This window comes from Brachyhypopomus gauderio, chromosome 12 (assembly GCF_052324685.1).
Source record: "Brachyhypopomus gauderio isolate BG-103 chromosome 12, BGAUD_0.2, whole genome shotgun sequence".
NCBI lineage: Eukaryota > Metazoa > Chordata > Actinopteri > Gymnotiformes > Hypopomidae > Brachyhypopomus > Brachyhypopomus gauderio.
The window spans coordinates 18112373-18134872 of NC_135222.1; the positions used below are offsets into that span (position 1 = coordinate 18112373).

Sequence of the window (22500 nt, forward strand, 5' to 3'; positions counted from 1 at the left end):
CACGTCTCATGATTAGACGTGTTGTAAGGTTCCTAGCACTTGGACCAACTTTTCTACTCTGTTTCTGAGTAGAGAGTAGCTGCATGCGGTGAGTGCAGGTAAAGCCCAAGCAGACAGCTCCGTTTGGCACGTAAAGGCAAAGCCATGGTTCGTGTTATACGGTGTAGCCACCCCCAAAACGCTCATATTTACTCTGTTGGTGAGGACAAGACCGAACATAAAACAACAGGCCCATTTTCCAGCGTGGTGTGACAGAAAACACTCCTACAAATTGCCTGCCTGCCACATCAAAGCAACGGAAACACGCGCACGCTTTCTATGTGATGTAAAACCAGAGGAAACATCCAATAAACTTATTAACGGCTTTAAAGTTGTGTTGTTTTATTGCGCTATAATTGTAATAATCGTAAAAATCTACTCAAATCTACGTCTTACCACTAGGATGACAAGGAATGTACACAAGTTTGACTTGGGTTTAACTAATATTAAACAAAAAAGCGGTTGTGTGTGGATACATAACGCATTATGGGCAAATGACGCAACCTTCTAGACATGTTTACATGTGAAGTGGAGAGTCTGTAAACTACAGCAGAAAATGAAAGTGTAACATTTGGGAATAACCAGGTAAACTTAGACTGAAAGAGTTGATCACACAGCTAGTCACAACTAGTGTATTTTCCACTATATCACTTACTGTATGCTTAGTTGGATCTGAGGTTCTTTGGAAGTTATGACTAGTTTCATTATTATTTTCAAGGTGAAAGAACACATTAGCCTGTATGTATAATACCCTGTTATAGTTTATCATTTAAGGATCTAACAACATGCTCATTCAGTCTGACCATCTTACCTTGTGCACATCACAGTCCTGCAGATTTTAATTAAAGTCATTGTGTTTAATTTACTCGAGGCTTTAATTAACTGAGTGGGGTTAGAAGAAATGTTCTGTTCTCACTTATCATATTCTTTATGGATATCAACTTGCATTGAACAGAAGTTTGTTCAACTACCCATTCTTTCCAGAAACAAGTCTGAACAGATGCCCTGGTATCTTTCTACTTGCTTCATAACAGAAAACATAAATCCATGCTTGTAACAAGATGATAAAACACACGCCCTCCAAGAGTGAAGCATTTTCCATGAAATCTCCTAATCTGAGTTGTGTAGATTAGAGTGTTTCCTGACTCTTCCTGTTCTCCTGTTATTATTCCATTTCCTCCCTGCAAACGGAAGGACCAAAATAACTTGACTGAAATCTATTGCTCTCCAGAGGGAGGCCTTTGTGGTGAACACACTGAGAGGGGAGAGGCCCCGCCCCCTAGCCCGGCCCACGGGCCTGCCCCAGAGTTGCTAAGTCATGAGCATCCAGGGATCAGGCACAACGCCATTGGCTGAGCTCGGGGGCTATTGCTATTGGCTTAACCCAGTCCAAGGTAGGCACATCAGGCACACAGACAGGGGGCCAGAGAGTGTTTTCGGGCTGGGAATATCACACCCACGGTCAGATGTTTCAGTGCTCTGCCGTCCCCCGCTCTCAGAATGCCAGTGTTGTTTATGCATTTCACCTTCCATACACATTCAGCTGAAATGGGTGTCATCTCTGTGGATGTTTCCATGGTGTCTTTTACCTAATCATGTAGTCCTGTTTCATGATACAGTGTGCGTGCAAACTGTATATTCAGCTGATACTTCAGTCATTTAGGTTCACCTTGCACAAGACCATTTCTTGAAGTGAGCATCTGTTTCAAGAACTCGGTGGTATGGTGCCACCCCGGGACGCGGTGCAGTTGAAGCTGAACTATGACAACGTGCACTCGGAAACAGAGAGTTCCACCGTCGCCGTGGTCGCAGGTGTTTAGCGGAGTGTTTCGGCTCCCGGGCAGCCTGAGAATGTGAGTGTAGGTGTGATCTTAACCTCATACCTCAATCACTCATCAGGGGGAAAAAACTGTTATCTGATCAAAAAGGGTTTCGCATTTTGCTTGAATGAGACATCTTGCTGAATGGTGACATATTAATACACGATCCTGGGTTTCAGTGGGTTTTTCTAATAATGTCACATGGCAAAGGTTTAAGTACACAGTGTGGACAGATATATATGACGGAGAGTATGTGTCTTTATACAGGCGAAACAGAAAACTGTGGTCACAGTGTTCTCAACATCAGTAAACCTTATTTAAGACCCATATCACATCTGCTATGATGTAACAAACACAGGCAAGTTCAGAAATAGTACTATTCACTTTATGTTCCTCTCTGCTTTCAGGTGTTCCCAGAGTCCAGACATTTTATCTCATGGCCTATTTTACTACCCAGCCCTTTCAACATAAATAAGACATGAATTATGCATTCTGGGTCATTTTTAAGGCTATCTTTATTCTGGTAAATCATCATGGCACAGTGACCTGCACACTAATGCCACACTCAGTGAACAGAGCTCCTGCTCAGGGTCCAACAGGGTCCTACAGGGTCCAACAGGGTCCTACAGGGTCCTGCTCAGAGTCCTGCTCAGAGTCCTGCTTAGGGTCCTTCAGTTTAAATCCCGAGCACCTTGGACGTTTTACTGTATTAGTAAAAAGAGAAGTGATGTGAACACTCATGCTACCCTCTGACACTATTCTAACATTATTAGTTATTATTCTAACATTAGAGGAGCAAAGCTAATAAAAGTTAACACTGCTGAATTTAGCCGTATGACGACGAGTTTGCGGCTTGCTTTGTTAATTTCTTGTTGAAGGATTAGATAGAGTTCATGGTGCTAGCTGAAATGTGCCTGGTGTGAAGGTTTGTCAGTCCCACCGAATTTGAACTAGTCCCCCCATAATAAGGTGCATCTCTGCTCGGAATATTAACGGTCACATCAGTATGCCTAATGCCATTAGCGGCTCCCCTGAACCCGCTGCTTCCACGGCAACGCGGGGACTGTGGTACTTTTCACATGAAAAAACGAACACCTAATTGTGGGTTGAGGTGATGGAGTGGATTGCTATGCTGTCAAAGGTCGGGAGACATGACAGCTTCCTGTACCTCTCTGGTTGACGCAGGCACTCGCAGTGGTTCCATATCACTCTGAGTTCGCTTCATAAACCTGCCCTTATTCCTCCATACACAACCTCAACATCATGCACACTCCAGTTATGCAAGTAACCGTTGCTGTGGCTGTGTGTTACAGCAGATAATGAGAAATAAACCCGCTTCAGAAGCAGCCTGAACACATTGTGACACCACACAGCAAGCACACCGAGCTACTCTCTCTCTTCCCGGAACACACACCTGACTCCTGCTGCTTTGTTAGGAGATAATCGTTAGTTAGGAGATAATCGTTAGTTAGGAGATTTCCATTAGTTAGGAGATAATCGTTAGTTGGGGGTAAAGACCTACAGGAACAGGACTAACCTGGAAAACTCTTGTGTTTTTATTGGTAGTTTCACAAATAACAAACCACATTTACCTCTTTAAAAATAAAACACCATTATGCATTTAATATTTATATCTCAATACATAAGATTTTTTTCTTTTGCACAGCAAAGATAGAACATTTATGTTTATAGGGACATTCAAAGGGAAACAACAGTATATACGAAACCAACATGTAACAACTTAATTACACAACAGTGCAAAACAGGGAACTGAAAAAGAAGCTTCCTGAATGTAGGGTGTATTATCAGCTTAGCCGACGGGAAATTTCCTCCAATAACACATGTAAAGGACACAATTCAGGGTTGTATACAAATTGCATTTCCTTTGTGGAAATGGATTGTGTAAACAAGCTAAAATGTAAAACCTTTTAAAATTGCACAGCAGCCCAGGAGAGCAGATGAGCGTCTCACTGATCAGTGCCACGCTCGTGCCTTTCTTGGTGGGGGGACCGATGACTCTTTCACTTAAAGAAACATCATCTTTCAAGTCATCCTCTAGCAGACAGTCCAGGACCAACACCATCCCTCTAAGCGCGTGTTCTTTTGGACTAAACGGATCAAGTGGCGCAAAACCACATGCGGATTCTCGTCATCACGAAACCCAGACGACCACAGTTCGTCGTGAAAAGAGTTTTGTCTCGTTGGATCTAAAAACGGGTCAGCCAACCTCTCGCAGCTTGCCTTCCTCGGTGCTGTTCGGTACCGACTCCGACCCGCTCTCCACCGACGACTCGCTGCACGTGCTCTCGCCCGACAGCAAGCGCGTGACCCTCAGGTCCGCCCGCAACGTCTGCACGTCGTTCCCGATGCCCATCTCTCCAAAGTCGCTCACCATCTGCGACAACTTGCGTGCGCAATCGGCCCGGGTGTCCAGCACGTCCTCGCACTCGTGCGTGGCTTTCTCCTCCTCCTCCTCCTCCCCGAGCAGGTCCTCGGTGATGGAGCCCAGTTTGGGGGCGCTCCTGCTGCGCTCCACCGGTGGTTTGTAGCAGCACTGTCCGTTCAGCAGCTTTCTCAGCGGCACCAGGGGGATGCTCTGCTCTCCGATCAGCTGCTGCTGCTGGTGCCGCGCGTCGTCCCGTCTCTTCAGGCGTTTAAAGTCCGCCAGGGCGGTGGAGGACGTCTGGTACAGCAGCAGCGCCATGGCTTTCGCCTTCTCCGGCCTGGACACCAGCACGGCGTGGCAGCGCAGCATGACCGCCTTGTGTTTCATCTCGTGCCGGTAGATCCAGGCGAAGATCTTCGGGAGCCGCGGGTCCGCCACGCAGTACGTAATCCTGTGCAGCAGATACAGGTGTCCCGGTCTCCTCGTCTTCTCGTCCACGTGGACCATCCGGATGCCCTGCGAGCTCACGGTCAGCTTCATCTTGGTGCCGTTCTTCCCCGTGTCGCTCTTGGCCCAGATCTTGCTCACGGCCACGTCCGTGCAACCTTCTCCCTTGGACTGGATGGTGGTGGCGTTCCCCAGATACAGGACCGTGTAGGTGGGATCCTCGCCGGTGATCTTCACCTTCTTCCTCTTGGACTTGAACATGCTCCCCACCCTGTTGAGCGCGCTCTCCGGGCAGGACTTGGCGAAGGAGGTCAGGGCGGAGTAGTTGAGACTCACGGCATATCCCTTCTGCTTGGACTGCTTCTCCTCCTCTATCAGATCAAACTTGTTCTTTTTCCAAGGCAACATTATAGTGGCGTTTCACGCAAACCAATTAATTCTGCACAGAGAAATGTGCCTAAGATAGTACCTATTACCAGTATATATATATATATATATATATATATATATATAAATATATATATATTAATTTAGTCACCTACATACCTACATTGCATTAGCGTGTCACATAAAGCGCTCAAGCACTCATTCTTCATCCGTCTATCATTGTAACAAGCTTGTAACTAACAGGAACGGGCCAGTCGCATGTGATTATATACTGGACTGTTCCATCTCGGTCTCTCGGGGGAGGTAAACGTGCTCCATGGAACATACCAACACAGACTCCGAGGCCGTCTGTGGTGTTTACCCATGATGTTTACTGTCGGTTGCTCGCTCAGTGTACGCTTCATTCATAGATACGTTGATAGTAAGTCATTTGTTTATTTGTCAACAGAATCAACACGCTTAACACACTGCCCCTGCTGTGATTTTTATGGTCTGTTTGGGTGTTTTATATGACAAGCAACCAACATGGTCGCTAAAGATTAATTTACATTTACAACTTTAACTGGAATTTCAATTACATTTACATATATATAATATATATATATATATATATTTTCCCCTGGTGTTTGGTGCATTCTAGTCATGTTCATCTGTACCTTCACAGAAAATGTAAAATATCATATCGCATAAAATGTTTATTATAATACTACGTTATATTTTAATATATATAATAATTAACATATATACATAAGATAAATTAAAAAAAAAAAGAAAACTGTACATGCGCCTGAAAATCGTAGGCAGGCAGTCTATGCTGCCATCTGCTGGGGAGAGGTGGTATTTCTTAAGAGCTGTAATCCTGTACAAGAGAAGAGCGAATGTGTTTTGATCCGTGTTCATATAAGATGATAGAAGATGACTTTACCCGTCTGTGATGTTAAGAGCTCACTTGACTTTATCAGTGTCTTCTGGTAAAAGAAAGGTTTAATTCGAATAGATGTAAATCTAAATAGAGGTGTTTACATGAGTAGAAATACAAAGAGTGTGTGAGAGAGTGAGAGTGAGAGAGAGAGAAAGCGAGATTACAACGTACTATATTTTTCCATTACAGACGTGAGTGTGGGAGTGAGAGGGTTTAGGAAATCCGGAACCATCCTACTAGAATTGGATCTTTACGACACATTTTAACGTGGCACATTGGACCCAACCAGAAAGTTGTTTAGAATTTATGCATACTTTTATTTTTTATTCCTTTAGATTTTTATTATTATAATTTTAGTGTATGTGCACGGATGTCCCCAGAATAACCAAAACCTTTCAAAGACGGGTACAGATAAAGACAAAAGACTGAACTCACACACGCCGGCAGATCGCCGTCACCCTAAATGCTCGAGTGGAACATTCCGCGCAACTTCCTGTACAGCAGCGGAAGCGTCACATGGTTGAAGTCGCTGCGTGTGACATGTTTAGAAAACAAGCTGCTGTGCTTCATATGTAGCGGCACATCCACCATTCAACATGGGGAAGAAGACGCGTGGTGGAGGCGCAAGTTTAGGTAGATCTCTGATCAAAGAGAGACTGAACGCAGGCCGCAGGAACAGGAGGAGTGACACATGGGTAAGAGTCCATTATATTATATATATATATATATATATATATATATATATATATATACAAGGCAAACAACCCTAATTATTATAATGTATAATATATATATATATATATTATAATTAGGGTTGTTTGCCTTGTTTTTGGCCAACAGCTCCATACCAGTGAGCTGAATGACGGGTATGAGTGGGGACGTCTGAACCTGCAGTCTGTGACCGAGCAGAGCTCCCTCGATGACTTTCTGGCCACAGCAGAACTTGCTGGGACTGAATTTATTGCAGGTAAGTTCCAGCGGTCCACGCGTCCACGGGGCTTTTAAACGCCCTGGAGATCCTCACCACTGTTCTGTAACGTTACAGAGAAGCTAAACATCAAATTCGTGCCGGCCGAAGCCCGGACAGGCTTGCTCACCGAGGAAGAATCCAAAAGACTGAAGAAACTACACAAAGACAACAGGCAGTTCCTCCGTATCCCACGGAGGTACTCGGTCCTACTTTCTTGCAAGCCTAATGTTTCCTAACCCTAATGATGCTTAATGAGATACCATTTCCACTTCAACATCAATATGTATCGGTGCTGTTCTGGTTCTGTTTTCCATTAGACCTCACTGGGATGAGAACACGAGTCCAGAGGTGCTGCAGCTGGCAGAGAGAGACAGCTTCCTGACATGGAGACGAGACCTAGCGAGGTGAGAGAACCACTTTTTTAGTCTCACCTCATTTTTACACCTGTCTCTGTGCTGCTAAACAGTCTAGCTCAATACGTCTGACAGCACAGTGCTTCCTTTTGTTATTTAGGCTGGAAGAGGAACAGAAGTTGATTCTCACCCCCTTTGAGAGGAACCTGGACTTTTGGAGACAGCTCTGGAGAGTCATTGAGAGAAGGTACCTGTATGCTGTATTAGGGAAAACTGAGTAACTGTGTAATGGCTAAACGTCATCCAGCTTACTAGGGATGTTTATATATACATACACATTGTATTTTTTATATACTTTATTCATTTTTTTTTTCCTAGTGATGTTGTGGTTCAGATTGTTGATGCCAGAAACCCCTTGCTGTTCCGTTGCCCAGATCTAGTAAGTAAACTAAAATAAATTTACTTTGATCTTCTGCCTTTTTCTGCTTTTCAGCTCACACTATTGTTTTAACCCATAACCCCCCCCCTCGTCCGTAGGAGAAATATGTTACAGAGGTCTCCAGTCATAAGGTGAACATGCTGCTTTTGAATAAAGCTGATTTACTGACTGCAGAGCAGCGGCAGGCCTGGGCCAGGTACTTCCAGGAAGAAGGAGTCCGGGCGGTGTTCTGGTCAGCCCTGGCCGAAGCCGAACGCCTGGAGGCCCTGGAGAAGGTGAGATCTGCAGCTGCTCTAGCACCACACCTCCACTGCAGCTCCAGCATGGATGTGCTGTGTTTGGACTGAACTCCTGCTGACTTTGCAGGGAGAGGAGCAGGCGGGTCTGGACCGGAGCGATCCAGAATGTGAGGAGCAAGCTTCATTCAGTCCCAAGGGAACTCGGGACTTACAGGAGAGGACTGAAGAGGAAGAGGAGAGTGAGGAGGAGGAAGAGGGTGCCATTGTGAATTCTGGGGATTGTAGTTCAGAGGATGACTGGCAGACCTGCTCTGAGATGTCTGGAGATGAAGGAGAGGCAAAGGTGTATGAAGGTTCCTCGGAGCGAGCTTCTTTTCATAACTCAAGCCACCTGCTGCACAAAGAGGAACTCCTTGAAGTGTTTAAATCTGCACATTCTGGACCCACATGCAAGGATGGCCAGCTCACTGTGGGACTGGTGAGGCAGAACTCTTACATGTATAGACATGTTTCTCCGTCTCAGTCATTCCATTCATCTCTGATTCACCTCTGATTGATCTCTGATTAAGGTCGGCTACCCTAATGTCGGCAAAAGCTCCACTATCAACACCATCCTGAGGAATAAGAAGGTTTCGGTGTCTGCTACACCTGGACACACTAAACACTTCCAGGTATGTGGGTTTTGTATGTTGTTTAACTACAGTTGCCGTTGGATGGAACTCAACGCTTGCTCTTGTATGTTTGTGTTTTGCAGACTCTGTTTGTCGAGTCTGGTCTCTGCCTGTGCGACTGTCCTGGCTTGGTCATGCCTTCCTTCGTGTCCACCAAAGCAGAAATGATCTGTAATGGGATTCTCCCCATTGACCAGATGCGAGACCACATCCCAGCCATCTCCCTCATATCCTCTCATTAGCCTCCAGGGTTCAGCGTTTTACTTTACTGCATTTACTCACAAGGGAACATGTATATCGTTAGAAAAAAAAGAAAAGAAAAAATTAGTATTCATCCAGCTCTTATTTCTTGTGGTGGGTAGTTCTATCACTTAGATCTGCCACATGTATTACCACCTTATCTACTGGCACCATGTCTGGTTGGTTCACCGCTGCTTGTTTATCTGTCTGGATCTGGAGGGCCCACAGGATCTCAGACTTGTTTTTCTCCACCACTCTCTGTGTCTCCACCCTCTAGGACCTGGTGTGACCAGCTCGTATGTCACGCATAAGTTCCTGCCATTCAGACTGTGTGTAGGTGTGGGCGTGTACAAATTGAAAGATTGGCATACTGCTTCCTTAACCACATTACGTTTGTCAGACTATTCCACGATCTGTGCTAGAGGGAATTTATGGGATCAACATCATCAAACCAAGAGAAGACGAGGACCCTGAGCGTCCGCCCACCGCTGAGGAGCTGCTGAGAGCATATGGATGTAGGGAGCCCACTGTCATGAAGCACTCTGTAGTATCATTGTTCAAGTGAGCTGTGGCCTACTTTCAGTTTGGAAATGTGTTTGATGATCTCTAAAGATATGAGGGGCTTCATGACTGCACACGGACAACCAGACCAGTCCCGATCCGCCCGCTATGTGTTGAAAGACTACGTGAGCGTAAGTAATAATGCCCCTGCGTGATTGGGAGGAAACGGTGTGGCACTTTCATGAACAGTAAAGACTCGTGTGTGTATGTGAGGAATGGAAGGTCCAGGGTTGTGCTGCTCCTACACAGGGGAAACTCCTGTACTGCCACCCCCCTCCCCACATCAGCGCTGAACACTTCCAGCCTCAACACTCAAGCTTCTCAACGCAGGCTGCTCACCAAGGGCCTTCCTCACACACCAGCAGCACCTCCAAGGTCAAGCAGATCGAGAACTCCGTCGATAAAAACTTCTTTCATCAGGTTAGACTTCACTGTCCACACGTTTTCCCTGAAATCTCTTCAACTCTATAATCAGAAACAATTTTCAATTCGAATATTTAAAATATTTCCAATTTGATGAGTTAAGGATGCTTTCTAATTCTTGCACCGATGCCGACCACACTCGCACCGCTGTTTGATTCCCTCTAGGAGAACGCCCGTGCACTAACCAAAGGGGTACAGATGGTGATGGGCTACAGGCCTGGTGCTGGGCCTGTGGGCCACGCCCAGGTGCCCCTGGACCAGCAGGCCGGGAAGCCCTGGAAGAAACACGGCAACAAGAACAAGAAGGAGAAAGTGAGAAGACTCTGCAAGCACCTGGACGCTTGAACACAGCCACATCCAACGACACACCGTGGACTTTCACGAAGACACAGAGAAAGTCCTTATTTCATTTCTGTGCCAGACTGTGGGGATGGGCTGATTTCCTCAGATTTGGGATCTGATATTCTGACCTTTCCTGCTGATCATTCCATCATGATGATTCTGCCATAATTGTGCAGTTTTAATAATTCAAAGTGAAATCTGTGATCTGTTTTTGGTGAGGTTGGTGTACAGCTCATTAGACCCATTTTATAATTAAACTAAGCAACCCTCTTAAGTCTTAAGTGTGTGTGTGTGTGTGTGGGTGTGTGTGTATAAACCAGTGGGGAACCGTCTACGCCCTCTCAGAGGGCCTAAAATATTCCTAAAACATAAAATGGTCAATGGTCCATTAAAAATGTGTATTGTTCATGGTTCGCTACTGGTATAAACAAACTTTGGTACTCTGCCTCAATCTCTAAAACATTACTCTTTTATTCCTGCTTGGTTTCCTCCACTCCACGTAAAGAAATGTATTATGTTCATCATGTGCAAATCCTTTGTTGTAAAAGTTAGGCATTCAAACCTGTATTCTTTGAAGGGACTTTTCCTGTTCCTTGTAATCTCACTCAATCTCCTATGGTCACTGTTTTGCATACCGCAAAATATAACGGAGAGGCTCCAAGTGTGGAAACTGTGGGTCCTTTGTGCGATGCCGCAGTGTTGAGGATGGCTCAAGTCTCCACACGCCTACATCAGTCATCAAAGTGGAGACCACAGTGATGCGAGGCTCTGTTTAAAATGGAGCTGTTATGAAGAGGGTCAATAATATAATAAAACCTACTGATCCAGAGAAAACGTACAATAGTACAATAAGTCGGTATATTAAAAGAGTTCAACTGAATGGTATAAAGCATATTAAATAAACCAGAGTTGTAGTTTGATCAGAACCCACATTGTAAGCAGGAGAGGCGATTGAATCTTTCCTCCTCGGGTTACCTGCGCGTCACGTGACCATGCCCAGGTATCTAGTGTGCGTGGCGGGCAAACCGAACTGTTTGTCTTTTATATCTCGGATGATTCCGGGAGCGTATTCTCTTCCTCACCGACATGACCGTGTTAATTTGTGATAATGATAGATAAAAACTTATTCGACGTTTTGTATTGGTGGAAAGGAGTAACAAGTTGCCTTAACTCTGGAGATAACGTTTGTGTGTCGGGTGCCCTGGGCGTCCTGTCGGTCTTGTGCCTGATATCGTCCTCCGTAACGTAAGCGATGGTTAGCCCTCTCATTTCTCATCATTTTATTATTTATCCTTCTCTCATTTTGCACTTTTCGTGTCGTAGTCTCTTGTGCTGCAGGTGTAAAATGAGGTACAGTCCTTCCAGTAATGATGTGGCCTGTGTCCTCTATTCTCTCGTTGGTAACGTGTGTAACGTTGCCGGAGCGGCTCTTTCTAACCAGTTACCTGTTCAGGTGAGTTCACGGGTTTTAAATGGACTTCAGATGTCCGTGACCTGGTTTAGAAATGATGGGGGACTGATCCGAATTTCTGCTCTAGATTATTGTGGCTTCGTTTATGGCAGCGTTGGATGGTCTGCATTTCATTTCAGTAACCGTGCCTGTTTGTTTGTGGTACCACTCCAAAACTGGTGAGGATGAGTTTAAGTTGTTCCTTGGAAATGTAATTAATTAATTATTTTTTTAATATCTGCATTTAGGTCACCAAAACGTACCTTTCTGTCTTGTTCAAGGAACGAGAGCGAGAATGATCTCCAGGAGGAGAAGACAGAACTCTCTTGTTGTGTGTCTGCTGTTTGTAATGGGAGGATGTGTTTACCTTGGCAAAGGTGTTCAGCACAGCCAGCCACTGGGCAACAGGTCTCCGACTGGCAGGAGGCTGCTCGCTGTCTTCCTGCATGTGAGTGAGCAGTCTTCAAAACGAAGGCATGCTTTTTTGTTTGGCAGAATGCATAACATGTTTATTAACGGTTGTGCAAAATGCTTGAGGGGATGTCGTGCACAGCAGGAGGACTGGTGTCCTCGACCCGAGCAGTTACAGTTTGCGTTTGTTTGTGTGAACAGAGTCGTATCGAACTCCTCGGCTATGCCCTCGGTCTCCTGTCCTTTGCGATCAGCTGGACATCCAGGTTCCCCTCTCTCCTCATCGCTGTGAGTATGTTCCTCGTCCACACCCAACGCGCTCTCCTCAACACAACATCTCACCTGGTGAAAGACATTGGCACAAACCGTTGGCTCAAATCTCCCACTTTTGCTCTGGTGGATTTGCTGCTCGTAATCTGTGGCCTGCAGAAGAGGGGTGAGCAGAGCGACGGCGTGCACGCGTCCTCGAGAGCTCTGAGCGCCGTGGCCGCGGCTCTCTACGCCTCTGCCATCCTGCTTTACGACACGCGGCTGGAGTGTGTGGTGAGAGCCCTGCCCTGGACCCTCTCAGCGGCCTGCGCTGCTGCTCTCGATGCAGCTGTATCCTTTCATCTTCTGCCACTTGTAGCTGCTCCTTTTGTATTGTGTGTGTGTGTGAGTGAGAGAGAGAGAGAGCTCTTGGACTGTACTGTGTCTCTCTAACTCGACCCACTCAGATCCTGGTCCTCTCATGTTCCAGAACCCATTGCAGCCGCCACTCTGTACCGCAGTTGGACTCTGCTACCCAGTCTCTGTTGAGTAGCTCTCATAGGCCCGACTCTGCTCAGTATCACAACCCCAGAGACCAAACTGTCAGAAAGCATCATCTTTTTGCACGGAAAAGCAATTCCCCAAAGATGACCGAGATGGGACATTACATGGATGTTAATGTACAGCCTGTCCGAAAGGTCTGTGTTTTGTTCTTCTGTGAGACCAATTTCTAAACAAGCGATGTGCGTAAAAACTGCACGGATCACGGGTCTGTCCTGTTCTGTAGGTGTGTCTAAAGGAGGTGACGCTCACAGGGGAAAGCTCAGCAGAGAACCAGCCCCTGACCAAGTCTGTGAAGGTGGTCAGAGTGGACGAGCGTTATTCATCAGACAGTGCCACGGACTCATCTTCCCTCAGCTCTGAACTCCAGGTTAGCAACCTCTTCCCCCTGTCTGCCAAGCTGTAGTAAATGTCATATTGCTATACACCTGTAGGTGGCAGTGGAGGTCTTAAACAGAAGCTTCTTTACTCAGCTTGCGGCATGTTTAGGCCTCTACAAATGGATTCAGGTAAAATAAATGAATCTTTTACATAAGTTGACCTGTTTGCAGTTCTTTTTCTGTGCTGTGGTACTATCAAACTGTTGGAAGTTCTAAATAAAATGAATATGGTGTTGGCGGATAATCTGTGTAAACACATCAGAGACGTGACACAGCAGAACTGGGAAGACAAGACATCACTTGATAAGCCTGTATACTAAGAGGGATCCACTCCTCCAGCGTCTGGGTGTCTCTGCCGTCTCGCTTGTCTCTGCTGTCTCGCTTGTCTTGCTCTTGACCTTCTCAGGGCTCTTAAGAGTGCCAGGGCATTGAGGATATCATTCAGTCAGAAACAAAGGCAAATTGCTCAGGTTGAAAACAATTGAACTTTGTTTTATTCACTAAACAGGAAAACACTAACTATGTGAACCTCCTCAAAACACCATGGACTGTGCAGCAGGTTATAGTCCACTCTGACTGAATGCTTGGCTCTCATTGGCTGCTCGTGTACCAGTAAACCTGAGGATGACCTGGTTCATGTTTTGTTTTCTGGTCTGACACGAGGAGAGCAGTGTCCCTGTAAACTATTATTGCATTTCTTTGAACAGTAGGTTATAGATTTTTACTTTTTTTGTATTTATTTACGTGTGTATTCATATCCATAATGTTTAGTCTACAGAATTCCTGCCTAAAATAATGCTCACAAATCCATGTTGTTTAATATTTTATTCCTTGATGCATTTGTTTAAACAGTGTCCATCACTCAATACTACTACAGTGATGAGTTACTATGCTATAATGCTAATAGTTACAGTGTCTTGTAATTTTTCCATAAAGGATCTCAGTGCACATAATGTCCTGCGTGGTTAGGTTACACCACAGAAGAAGCCCCTGCCCTCTGCTGATCAGTTTTGACATTAATCTCTCCATGCTGTTGACTTTATCTATTGATATCTATTGATGTTATTTCCACCTGGATGTTCTGGAGCTCCGCCATGGGGCCACCACAACACTGCACAGCCTGACCTCCTACTCTGGTGTCTGAGGCATGTTTGTGTGAGCTCACCAAGAGGGCAGGGGAAACTTCTCTTGTGTCTCCATTGTTCTGAGAAACATTTGTAATGGACACTGGAGACAGACTTGGTTAGCTTCAGAAGAGGCTGAAATAGCCATAAAATCTGTATGGGGTTTTGGTCCATGCATAACAGTTTTGGAAGCTGGTTTCTTCACCTTTTTGATACTTTGAGAACACAGGGTCAGAGGTGAGAGCTTCTGGCTGCTTTCTTTCTAGTCTTGGAGGCTTGCAGCTCAGTTCCATGTGGCTCAAGGGTCTCACTGTGGGACTTTGGGTGTGACCCCAAACTGAAAAAGACCCTTGTTCCACACACGGTTGGCTACAGCCCCCAGGAGTGTTGGAATAACCTTACACCCCCCCCCCCCCCCCCCACGCATTTCTCCTCTGATTCACTGTTACTTTTTTCACCCATGCAGTGGGACTTTGAAGAGGCCACTCCGCAGTGGGGATCCGGGAAAGGAGATGTCCAAACCACGGACACGTTCCCTCTGCAGGAGTGGATGGTGTCCCACAGCTCAGGGTTCAGCAGTGTTCCAGCATCTCACACCTGCTTCTGCAACAGTGCAGAACTTCAGGCAGACATGGTGGTTCCCACATCACTTGACCACAACCTGAGCTGTTTTGACTCTGTTAAATGATTCTGATTTTACAGCAGATGGCATAGTTTCATGTATAATCTCTCAGCAAGTGAAATAAAAGAAAAGATGGACCTCATGATTTCAGTCTAATTACCATTAGAATTGTACTGTGTTAACGTGATATATTTTTTCCCCTATAACATGAGACTGTCACAAAAAGTGACTAAACCGAGCTTTTTTTTTTAATCGTAAACTAGTTTTGTTCACATGGGCCATAATCAGACCTCTCAGAAGCCACACCCCTGATTAATATGACAGTGCTATAATCCGTATTGAGCCAAAACACAGATAAATGGAGGGAGGTGTCACACCACTGTAATAAAAACACACACGCCCTTTCCCAGACCTAGCAGTTCAGCAGGTCATTTCCTGTATTTTCATAGTTGGACAGTTTTATCTAAGCTGGATTGAAAAAGACCTAACAACCTCTGATAAGACCCTAGACATGATGGCCAGAGGTTTTGTTTTAAAGCTTTTTCGCTGGTCTTCACCCTTAGCCATTCTTATTTTGTGACTGTGGATCTTAAGTTCATTGTGCCCAAGTCAATCTTGGCTAACGGATGACTCCCACTTTTTGAAACTTCCCAAAAAAGTCTGATAAAGGGACAATGTAGAGATTAGACAGGTCCAAGCACATCCTTCTTCTCGTTTGGCACTGGGGACCTGCAGAAGGGTGCAGGTGAGGCAGCGATGCAGAAGGAACTGCGATTCAAACACAACGAGATGTCTAACAATGCCTTCGCACATCCGACCCCTTTGAGCTATGAACTTTGACCCTCTTCAGGATCTCATGCCTCTTTTTTGGCATTCTGATGCCTCAACTGGATCTAATTTAGGTCTGCAGTGGATCTCCCAGGCTTCATGTATTTTATGTGTGCACAGAAACAGTGCTTAACCATCAGTTCTCCCAACAAATATACTGCGTCCTCTGATGAGGGGTTTCATGAGCGTTCTTCATCTGAACACTGTGGGTACATTTTGTTTGTGCTTCAGGTCTATCCTTTAATTTTTGTGAAATTACACCAAACTGTTTGGTCTGTTTTAGTAGGTGGAATTTTGTTTGCACTGCTACCTTGATGCAGGGATTGGAACATCGTAAGAAATTGATTTTTTTGTTTTTCTTTTAGAATAATAACTACACCCCCATCGACACAGCTTAAATTAGTACAAGCTAATTGGTAGTTCCAGTAGTTACGTTTTCATCCTATTTCAGTTAACATTAATTCTGGCGTTTGAACATCTATTAAATGTCCTTGTCTTTTAATGTTAAAATATTCCAATGTTCAATATAGCATCATGACTTTCGGGCTGAATCCACAGACTCTAAACGCGGGGCCCTTGCACGCGCGGTTCCAAATGACATCATTTCCTGTGCCTCACTTCCTCCGAGGGGCTCGCGAGCCAGTTCGAGGCAGTCGGAGCAGCACGGCTCGTGCAGCACTGTCAACACTGAGCAGCCGCGCGCGCCATCCCCACGCGAGCGTGTCGACCTTTAACGAACAGACAACGTTGTGTAGCTACAACATCCGAGCGATTTTCTCTTTCGGAACACCAATAACGGGCTTCATTATGACTTTGAGGTGATCCTCAGTCCAGGTGGTTCTGGGTAAGTCAGCTAAGCACACACACACACACACACACACACGCGTCTCAAATGTGTCATTCTGAGGTATGTCCGTGGTCTGGCGATACCGACACGAACCGTGACCCAGTGTTCGTATATGGAGCTTATACTCAAATTACGGGTCCAGGAGCGTCTTGTCGGGCCGATATTGGGTCATATTGAGCTAACCTGTCGAGTATATTGATTTATGGCTGGCCGGCTAACCAGCGTGAATTAGCTAGCTAGCGTTTGAAGCTAGCACACAACGTTATGACTAGGCGGCGGTGTCGGTTCACATCAGCAGTATCGGTCAAACGGTTATAGTTCCGATGCAGCGAAGCATGTTTATCAAACCCTGTAGATCCAATGCTCTATCTCAAACCCCTCTGTCTCAAACCCCTCTAACTCAAACCCCTCTAGGTGAATAACAGGACTTACTACTGTATGACCATCACCGACCTGTCAAATAAGGTTTTTGTTCTCTCCTGGTGGCTTTAGGGCTCTGTTGTTGTGATTTTATCGCAATATTGACAGTTTCCTCTTGATAACGATCATAAAGCTTGTCTGTATATGCATAACTAGGTGAGATCTTATCTTCCACCGTTATGCCTTATATCCATCTGTAGCCATGTTGGCTTATCTGATTTGGCTAACTTACTGGGGAACTAGTTGATATGGATCCTAGTGACTCTCTGTAACGTATACTAGTTACCTGGTATTGGATCACGGTGCTAAATTTCAGCTCATGTGAGTGTAAATCGTGAGTAAATGGCTGTGGAGCGTCCAATCCTGTTCTAAAGGCGTGTGTGTTTAGTTTGCGTGTATGTCTAACGAAACATGATAGTAAATCTATTATCATGTGAGCAATTCATAAAACGTTTCTGTGGGATTAATTTTATGGTTGCTTATTAACAAATAGCTGATGAACACCCATAACGGACCCGGAGGTGTTCTCACTGTAGTACAACCATCCTGAATCAGTAGTAGCCAAATATATTAATTATCAGCAAAACATAAGTTACATATGTGCATCTTTGTGAAGAACCAGGCTTAAACATGTAGCAATGTTATATTTGCACTGTTCTTCTAATGAAAATTATTTGTTTTGTAGTGCTTGGTTGAGTCTTTGTGGTTTTACTATTCTAACAGTACAAGTTTGACATAGTTCTTGGTTTGGCTTGGTTCACAGTTCATGTCATTATGGTGGCACATTAAGGCTAACAGTATAACTACATGACATTATGACTGTGCCTATGTACAATAGCTGACATCTGAATCTAAATGAGTATTTCTTTTATCTTAAAGCTCAAAATCCATTTCAGTAATTTTACATGGATCAAACCTGTGTTTGAGCTGTAAGAAGTCTATTCCACCATATCTTTACTGTTGAGGATTATGTGGTGTCTTTGTTTTGATTTAATAAACACATCTCCAACTGTGACCTGAGATAGTGAACGGTCACCATTAGGAGGTGGACATCTTTTGTACGAGGCTTTCTTTGGATAATAATGATGATTCATTACCATGTGACTATGGACTAAACATAAAGACTAGAAGGAAGTGTTTTTTTTTGTAAATGAACAAATCTATTATATGATTTTCAGATGGCTGGATGGGATGGGGCTATTTTTACTTTTACCATATGCATCGAGCTACTGGCATTAACGGAAAAAGTACTTGGCTTTGATATTCAGGTGACTCGGACTCATTCGTTTAGGTTAGCAGTGAGTTCATACCTGCAGAATTGAGCAGAAATAACTACATCACAATCTTCGCCCCATAGTTAGGTGATGTGCACAGGTGATGAGCATATGTCACAGGTGATGAGTCTATGTCATACTCTTCTCTAGCAATAGCAACATTTTGCCTGTTGGAACTAGTTTTAGTACAGACTACTTCAGTACACAGTACAGGAGACTGTATGGAAATGCATGTGATGTGAGCACCTGTGATACGGAGCGGCCATTGGGACCACTCGAGATTGATCCATGGACTAAAGGCATCTCGTTTGGATTAAAATTTGACCGCAACTAAGGCTGCACTGTGCCCTTGTCCCTGAGTCAGGGTATCCTGACACACCTGGCATTTTAGAAGTTGCCAGAGAAGTACTGTAATGGCTTCCCAGAGTGCTTTCATGCAGCGGCAGGATTGCTTTCTGCAGACTTGATCTAAGGCGTTCGCTTGCGACAGAAAGCCTGCCAATGTTGAATCGCAACAGTGGTGAGAAATGTCCTAACATGGTGCAGGTCCCTTGAGCGTGGTTGCGAATGTTTGCTCACAGTGTCCGAAGTGGGTGCGCTGTGAGTAGCGGCTCTCTGCTCTCTCCTCCGTGGTTTACCTCCAACAAGTCCAAGATAAACTCACCATGCACAGGTTGGAGGTGCCGTGAAGCACCCAGGATTATAAATAGTGTCCGATGCGAAATTTGGGACTAAGGTGTGATCTGGTAACCATGGATTACAGCCAAGAAACAACTTTGAACCTGGACGCTTTAAGGAAAGTGAGATAGATGAGTTACCCGCCCATATATCTGTTGAAAGCTGTTTGATATATTCATGTGTAATCATCATTCAACGTATGTTATATTGTGGTTCTGTAATTCATAGTTTTAAAATCTGTAACATGAAGCGCTCCTTAATTCACACCGTCACATAATCTGTTCTGTTGTCCACGGTACAAGGAACAGGCCCTGGATGAGCTCGGCGCCGCTAAGCTGGACGCAGGAGCTCGGCATAATCTCTCTGCCGTGGATCTGCAGTTTTTCCCAGGCTGTGGTTCCCATGGCAGCGCTAATCCCAGAGCATGTGGCCTGACTTACGTCCACGTGTTGTGTTTGATCTTTCGTTATTGCAGGTGTTGTTTTTGTTGATTCTTCTATACTGGAGGTATCTCTGTACCCACGTCTGTCCCTCCTACACGTCCACGGACCACCGCCTCGCCCATCAGGTATACGCAGTGTGGGCGTGAGGAGCAAACAATTGTGCCGAATTACTGCATGACAAAGCAGAACCATGTTTGTCTACGGAACACTTGTTCCGGGTTATGGGGGCGTGGTCGGAGGTAGGGAGCGTGGTCAGGGTTATGTTGGCTTCTTCGTTTCTTTTTCTCTTCTTCAGGCCTCTCAGTGTGGGCTGACCACCCCAGTTGAAACTCACATAAACAATGGTATCTGATATCCCTGGGTTTGCATGTGCGTGTGTGTAGTCACAGATTAATACAGTGCATGTGCATTGTCTTTCCAGTATTGCTAGTACATGAACTTCAAGTGTTTTTGTATGGTGGTGTTTGAGCGGTGTTTTGTAGAGTAGCTAATGGTGGTGTTTGAGTGGTGTTTCGTAGAGTAGCTAATGGTGGTGTTTGAGTGGTGTTTTGTAGAGTAGCTAATGGTGGTGTTGGAGTGGTGTTTTGTAAAGTAGCTAATGGGGGTGTTTGAGTGGTGTTTTGTAGAGTAGCTAATGGTGGTGTTGGAGTGGTGTTTTGTAGAGTAGCTAATGGGGGTGTTTGAGTGGTGTTTTGTAGAGTAGCTAATGGGGGTGTTTGAGTGGTGTTTTGTAGAGTAGCTAATGGGGGTGTTTGAGTGGTGTTTTGTAGAGTAGCTAATGGGGGTGTTTGAGTGGTGTTTTGTAGAGTAGCTAATGGGGGTGTTGGAGTGGTGTTTTGTAGAGTAGCTAATGGGGGTGTTTGAGTGGTGTTTTGTAGAGTAGCTAATGGGGGTGTTGGAGTGGTGTTTTGTAGAGTAGCTAATGGGGGTGTTTGAGTGGTGTTTTGTAGAGTAGCTAATGGGGGTGTTTGAGTGGTGTTTTGTAGAGTAGCTAATGGTGGTGTTGGAGTGGTGTTTTGTAGAGTAGCTAATGGGGGTGTTTGAGTGGTGTTTTGTAGAGTAGCTAATGGGGGTGTTTGAGTGGTGTTTTGTAGAGTAGCTAATGGGGGTGTTTGAGTGGTGTTTTGTAGAGTAGCTAATGGGGGTGTTTGAGTGGTGTTTTGTAGAGTAGCTAATGGGGGTGTTTGAGAGGTGTTTTGTAGAGTAGCTAATGGGGGTGTTTGAGTGGTGTTTTGTAGAGTAGCTAATGGGGGTGTTTGAGTGGTGTTTTGTAGAGTAGCTAATGGGGGTGTTTGAGTGGTGTTTTGTAGAGTAGCTAATGGGGGTGTTTGAGTGGTGTTTTGTAGAGTAGCTAATGGTGGTGTTTGAGTGGTGTTTTGTAGAGTAGCTAATGGGGGTGTTTGAGTGGTGTTTTGTAGAGTAGCTAATGGGGGTGTTGGAGTGGTGTTTTGTAGAGTAGCTAATGGGGGTGTTTGAGTGGTGTTTTGTAGAGTAGCTAATGGGGGTGTTTGAGAGGTGTGTTGTTGCCTTGCCCACCAACCCTCTTTCAGTGTACGATCTTGACCCTGGTTACGAGCAGTGAGATTAGAGGCTTTGTACAGACTGTGCTGCTCAGCGGAAATCACATCTGATAAACAAAACATTTGGCTAAAAGGCTGTGTATTTCTGAATCACAGCAGAGGATAAAACCGCTAGTGTTGGAACTAGTGAACTAAATAGTCTCTCTTGGCATCTTGGAAGGGTTGTGGTTGAGCCATTTAATCACACGTGCCACTATGCCCATACAGCTTTCATTCGGACTACTTTCGGACTCTTCTCTTATGTATGTTGTTGTTGTTGTGTGTGTGTGTAATATTTAAACAGGAGTGTGTCCAAACGCCTTCTGGAAAAATCAGTGAAGCCTGTTATTAAATGAAAAGCTTATTGTAACAAGGGACTTTCACCTAAACCCTAAAGCCCATAAAAGATCACCACAGTATTTTGTGGTCATAAAATCAACTCTATGTGTGCACAAACATTAGCACAAGTGTAATGAGAGTACTGAAATCTGGAATACAAAAGTTTAATTGTGTTTTTTGGACGACCCATTTCTAATTCAAGGACTGTGATGTCTCCTCCCTGAGAATAGGAAAGCACGCTTCAAAAATTCCTACAGTGTTAATATGTTGTTCAGTATGCCAAGGTATCGAAAATATTTTGGAGATACTGGATGGGTATAAATTTTTTGTTGTAGGCGGTTCTTGTACTTTAATTTAAGAAAAACACCTCTCCCTGACTGGAAACCCAGTCCCACAAAGTGTTTGTTCTACCCACTGGGGCTCAGAACAGAATGGAGGCGGTGGTGGTGGTGGTGGTGGTGGTCAAAATCACAAACTGAAAAAGAACATTCGTTTTTTTCCTGAAAATTCCTTGCTATCGGTCATTAAAAAAATTTGCAGTGATGTCACAGTTTTGCATTCGCTACTCTGGGTCCAATCTTTTAAATTCATCAGTCCCGAAGGAGACCTGATGTGTTCTGGTCCATATCGGAGCAGGGCCCTGGGCCGAACCCGTCCCCTGTCAGAGGGGCTCGTTTTAACGGGCTGCGATTTGCAGAGGAAGTGATAAGGAAAGAGACCCTACAAACAAAACCCTAGTTCCTCTCACAGCTTCCACTAATTATCATCACCATCGTTAGGTCATGGCGTATTATTAACCCTGGCGGGCGGCGGTGGTCTGGAGAGGGGGGGCGTCCCTGGGGACACGGGGTCTACCACAGCGCCGTAAACGCCACCTGTGTCTCCAGCACACACAGCCTTCCTGCTTCTTATCGTCCTTCTGGTCAATGTGATTTTTCTAAACTGATTAGGTGTACCAAACTCCCACCCCCTCCTACCTGTGTGTCCTGACAGCTGAAGGCGCTGGTGTGGGCCTGCTGAACGGGCCGGTGCTCCGTCGCTCAGAGGGTCAGGGCTGGGACGCGTCAGCTGTTTTG

General features: G+C 45.1%; 3 protein-coding genes and 1 long non-coding RNA gene across 4 annotated transcripts in view; 3 read left to right on the plus strand and 1 right to left on the minus strand.

Annotated features, from left to right (window-relative positions):
* Positions 1–3392: 3392 nt before the first annotated feature.
* Positions 3393–5209, minus strand: fam43a (family with sequence similarity 43 member A). The gene has a single exon (XM_077023430.1). The coding sequence runs from the start codon at positions 5098–5100 to the stop codon at positions 4078–4080; it is 1023 nt and encodes a 340-aa protein (XP_076879545.1). The 5' UTR covers positions 5101–5209; the 3' UTR covers positions 3393–4077.
* Positions 5210–6445: 1236 nt separating this feature from the next.
* Positions 6446–10513, plus strand: lsg1 (large 60S subunit nuclear export GTPase 1). Its single transcript, XM_077023432.1, has 14 exons — positions 6446–6696; positions 6842–6968; positions 7047–7167; positions 7289–7375; positions 7485–7571; positions 7703–7763; positions 7862–8038; positions 8130–8480; positions 8572–8673; positions 8757–8899; positions 9304–9428; positions 9526–9605; positions 9724–9894; positions 10063–10513. The coding sequence occupies exons 1-14, from the start codon at positions 6598–6600 to the stop codon at positions 10240–10242; spliced, it is 1911 nt and encodes a 636-aa protein (XP_076879547.1). The 5' UTR covers positions 6446–6597; the 3' UTR covers positions 10243–10513.
* A 686-nt stretch (positions 10514–11199) lies between these two features.
* Positions 11200–15178, plus strand: tmem44 (transmembrane protein 44). The gene is made up of 9 exons (XM_077023433.1): positions 11200–11484; positions 11563–11692; positions 11778–11868; positions 11971–12137; positions 12302–12388; positions 12530–12700; positions 12817–13047; positions 13137–13280; positions 14881–15178. The coding sequence occupies exons 1-9, from the start codon at positions 11348–11350 to the stop codon at positions 15100–15102; spliced, it is 1380 nt and encodes a 459-aa protein (XP_076879548.1). The 5' UTR covers positions 11200–11347; the 3' UTR covers positions 15103–15178.
* A 1298-nt stretch (positions 15179–16476) lies between these two features.
* LOC143528433 (uncharacterized) overlaps positions 16477–22500 on the plus strand; it is a 12003-nt gene continuing 5979 nt past the window's right edge. Inside the window, exon 1 of the long non-coding RNA XR_013134456.1 lies at positions 16477–16708. This is a non-coding gene — a long non-coding RNA (uncharacterized LOC143528433). The remainder of the gene's footprint in view (positions 16709–22500) is intronic.

What these genes read in the sequence shown, in the direction of transcription:
- fam43a (XM_077023430.1), bottom strand. Translation starts at nt 5,100, where the DNA reads ATGTTGCCTTGGAAAAAGAACAAGTTTGATCTGATAGAGGAGGAGAAG.
- lsg1 (XM_077023432.1), top strand. Translation starts at nt 6,598, where the DNA reads ATGGGGAAGAAGACGCGTGGTGGAGGCGCAAGTTTAGGTAGATCTCTG. An exon ending in TTCCTCCGTATCCCACGGAG is followed by an intron (nt 7,168 to 7,288) that starts GTACTCGGTCCT and finishes GTTTTCCATTAG; the next exon opens with ACCTCACTGGGATGAGAACA. An exon ending in ATAAAAACTTCTTTCATCAG is followed by an intron (nt 9,895 to 10,062) that starts GTTAGACTTCAC and finishes GATTCCCTCTAG; the next exon opens with GAGAACGCCCGTGCACTAAC.
- tmem44 (XM_077023433.1), top strand. Translation starts at nt 11,348, where the DNA reads ATGATAGATAAAAACTTATTCGACGTTTTGTATTGGTGGAAAGGAGTA. An exon ending in CTAACCAGTTACCTGTTCAG is followed by an intron (nt 11,693 to 11,777) that starts GTGAGTTCACGG and finishes TTTCTGCTCTAG; the next exon opens with ATTATTGTGGCTTCGTTTAT. An exon ending in CTGCTGCTCTCGATGCAGCT is followed by an intron (nt 12,701 to 12,816) that starts GTATCCTTTCAT and finishes CGACCCACTCAG; the next exon opens with ATCCTGGTCCTCTCATGTTC.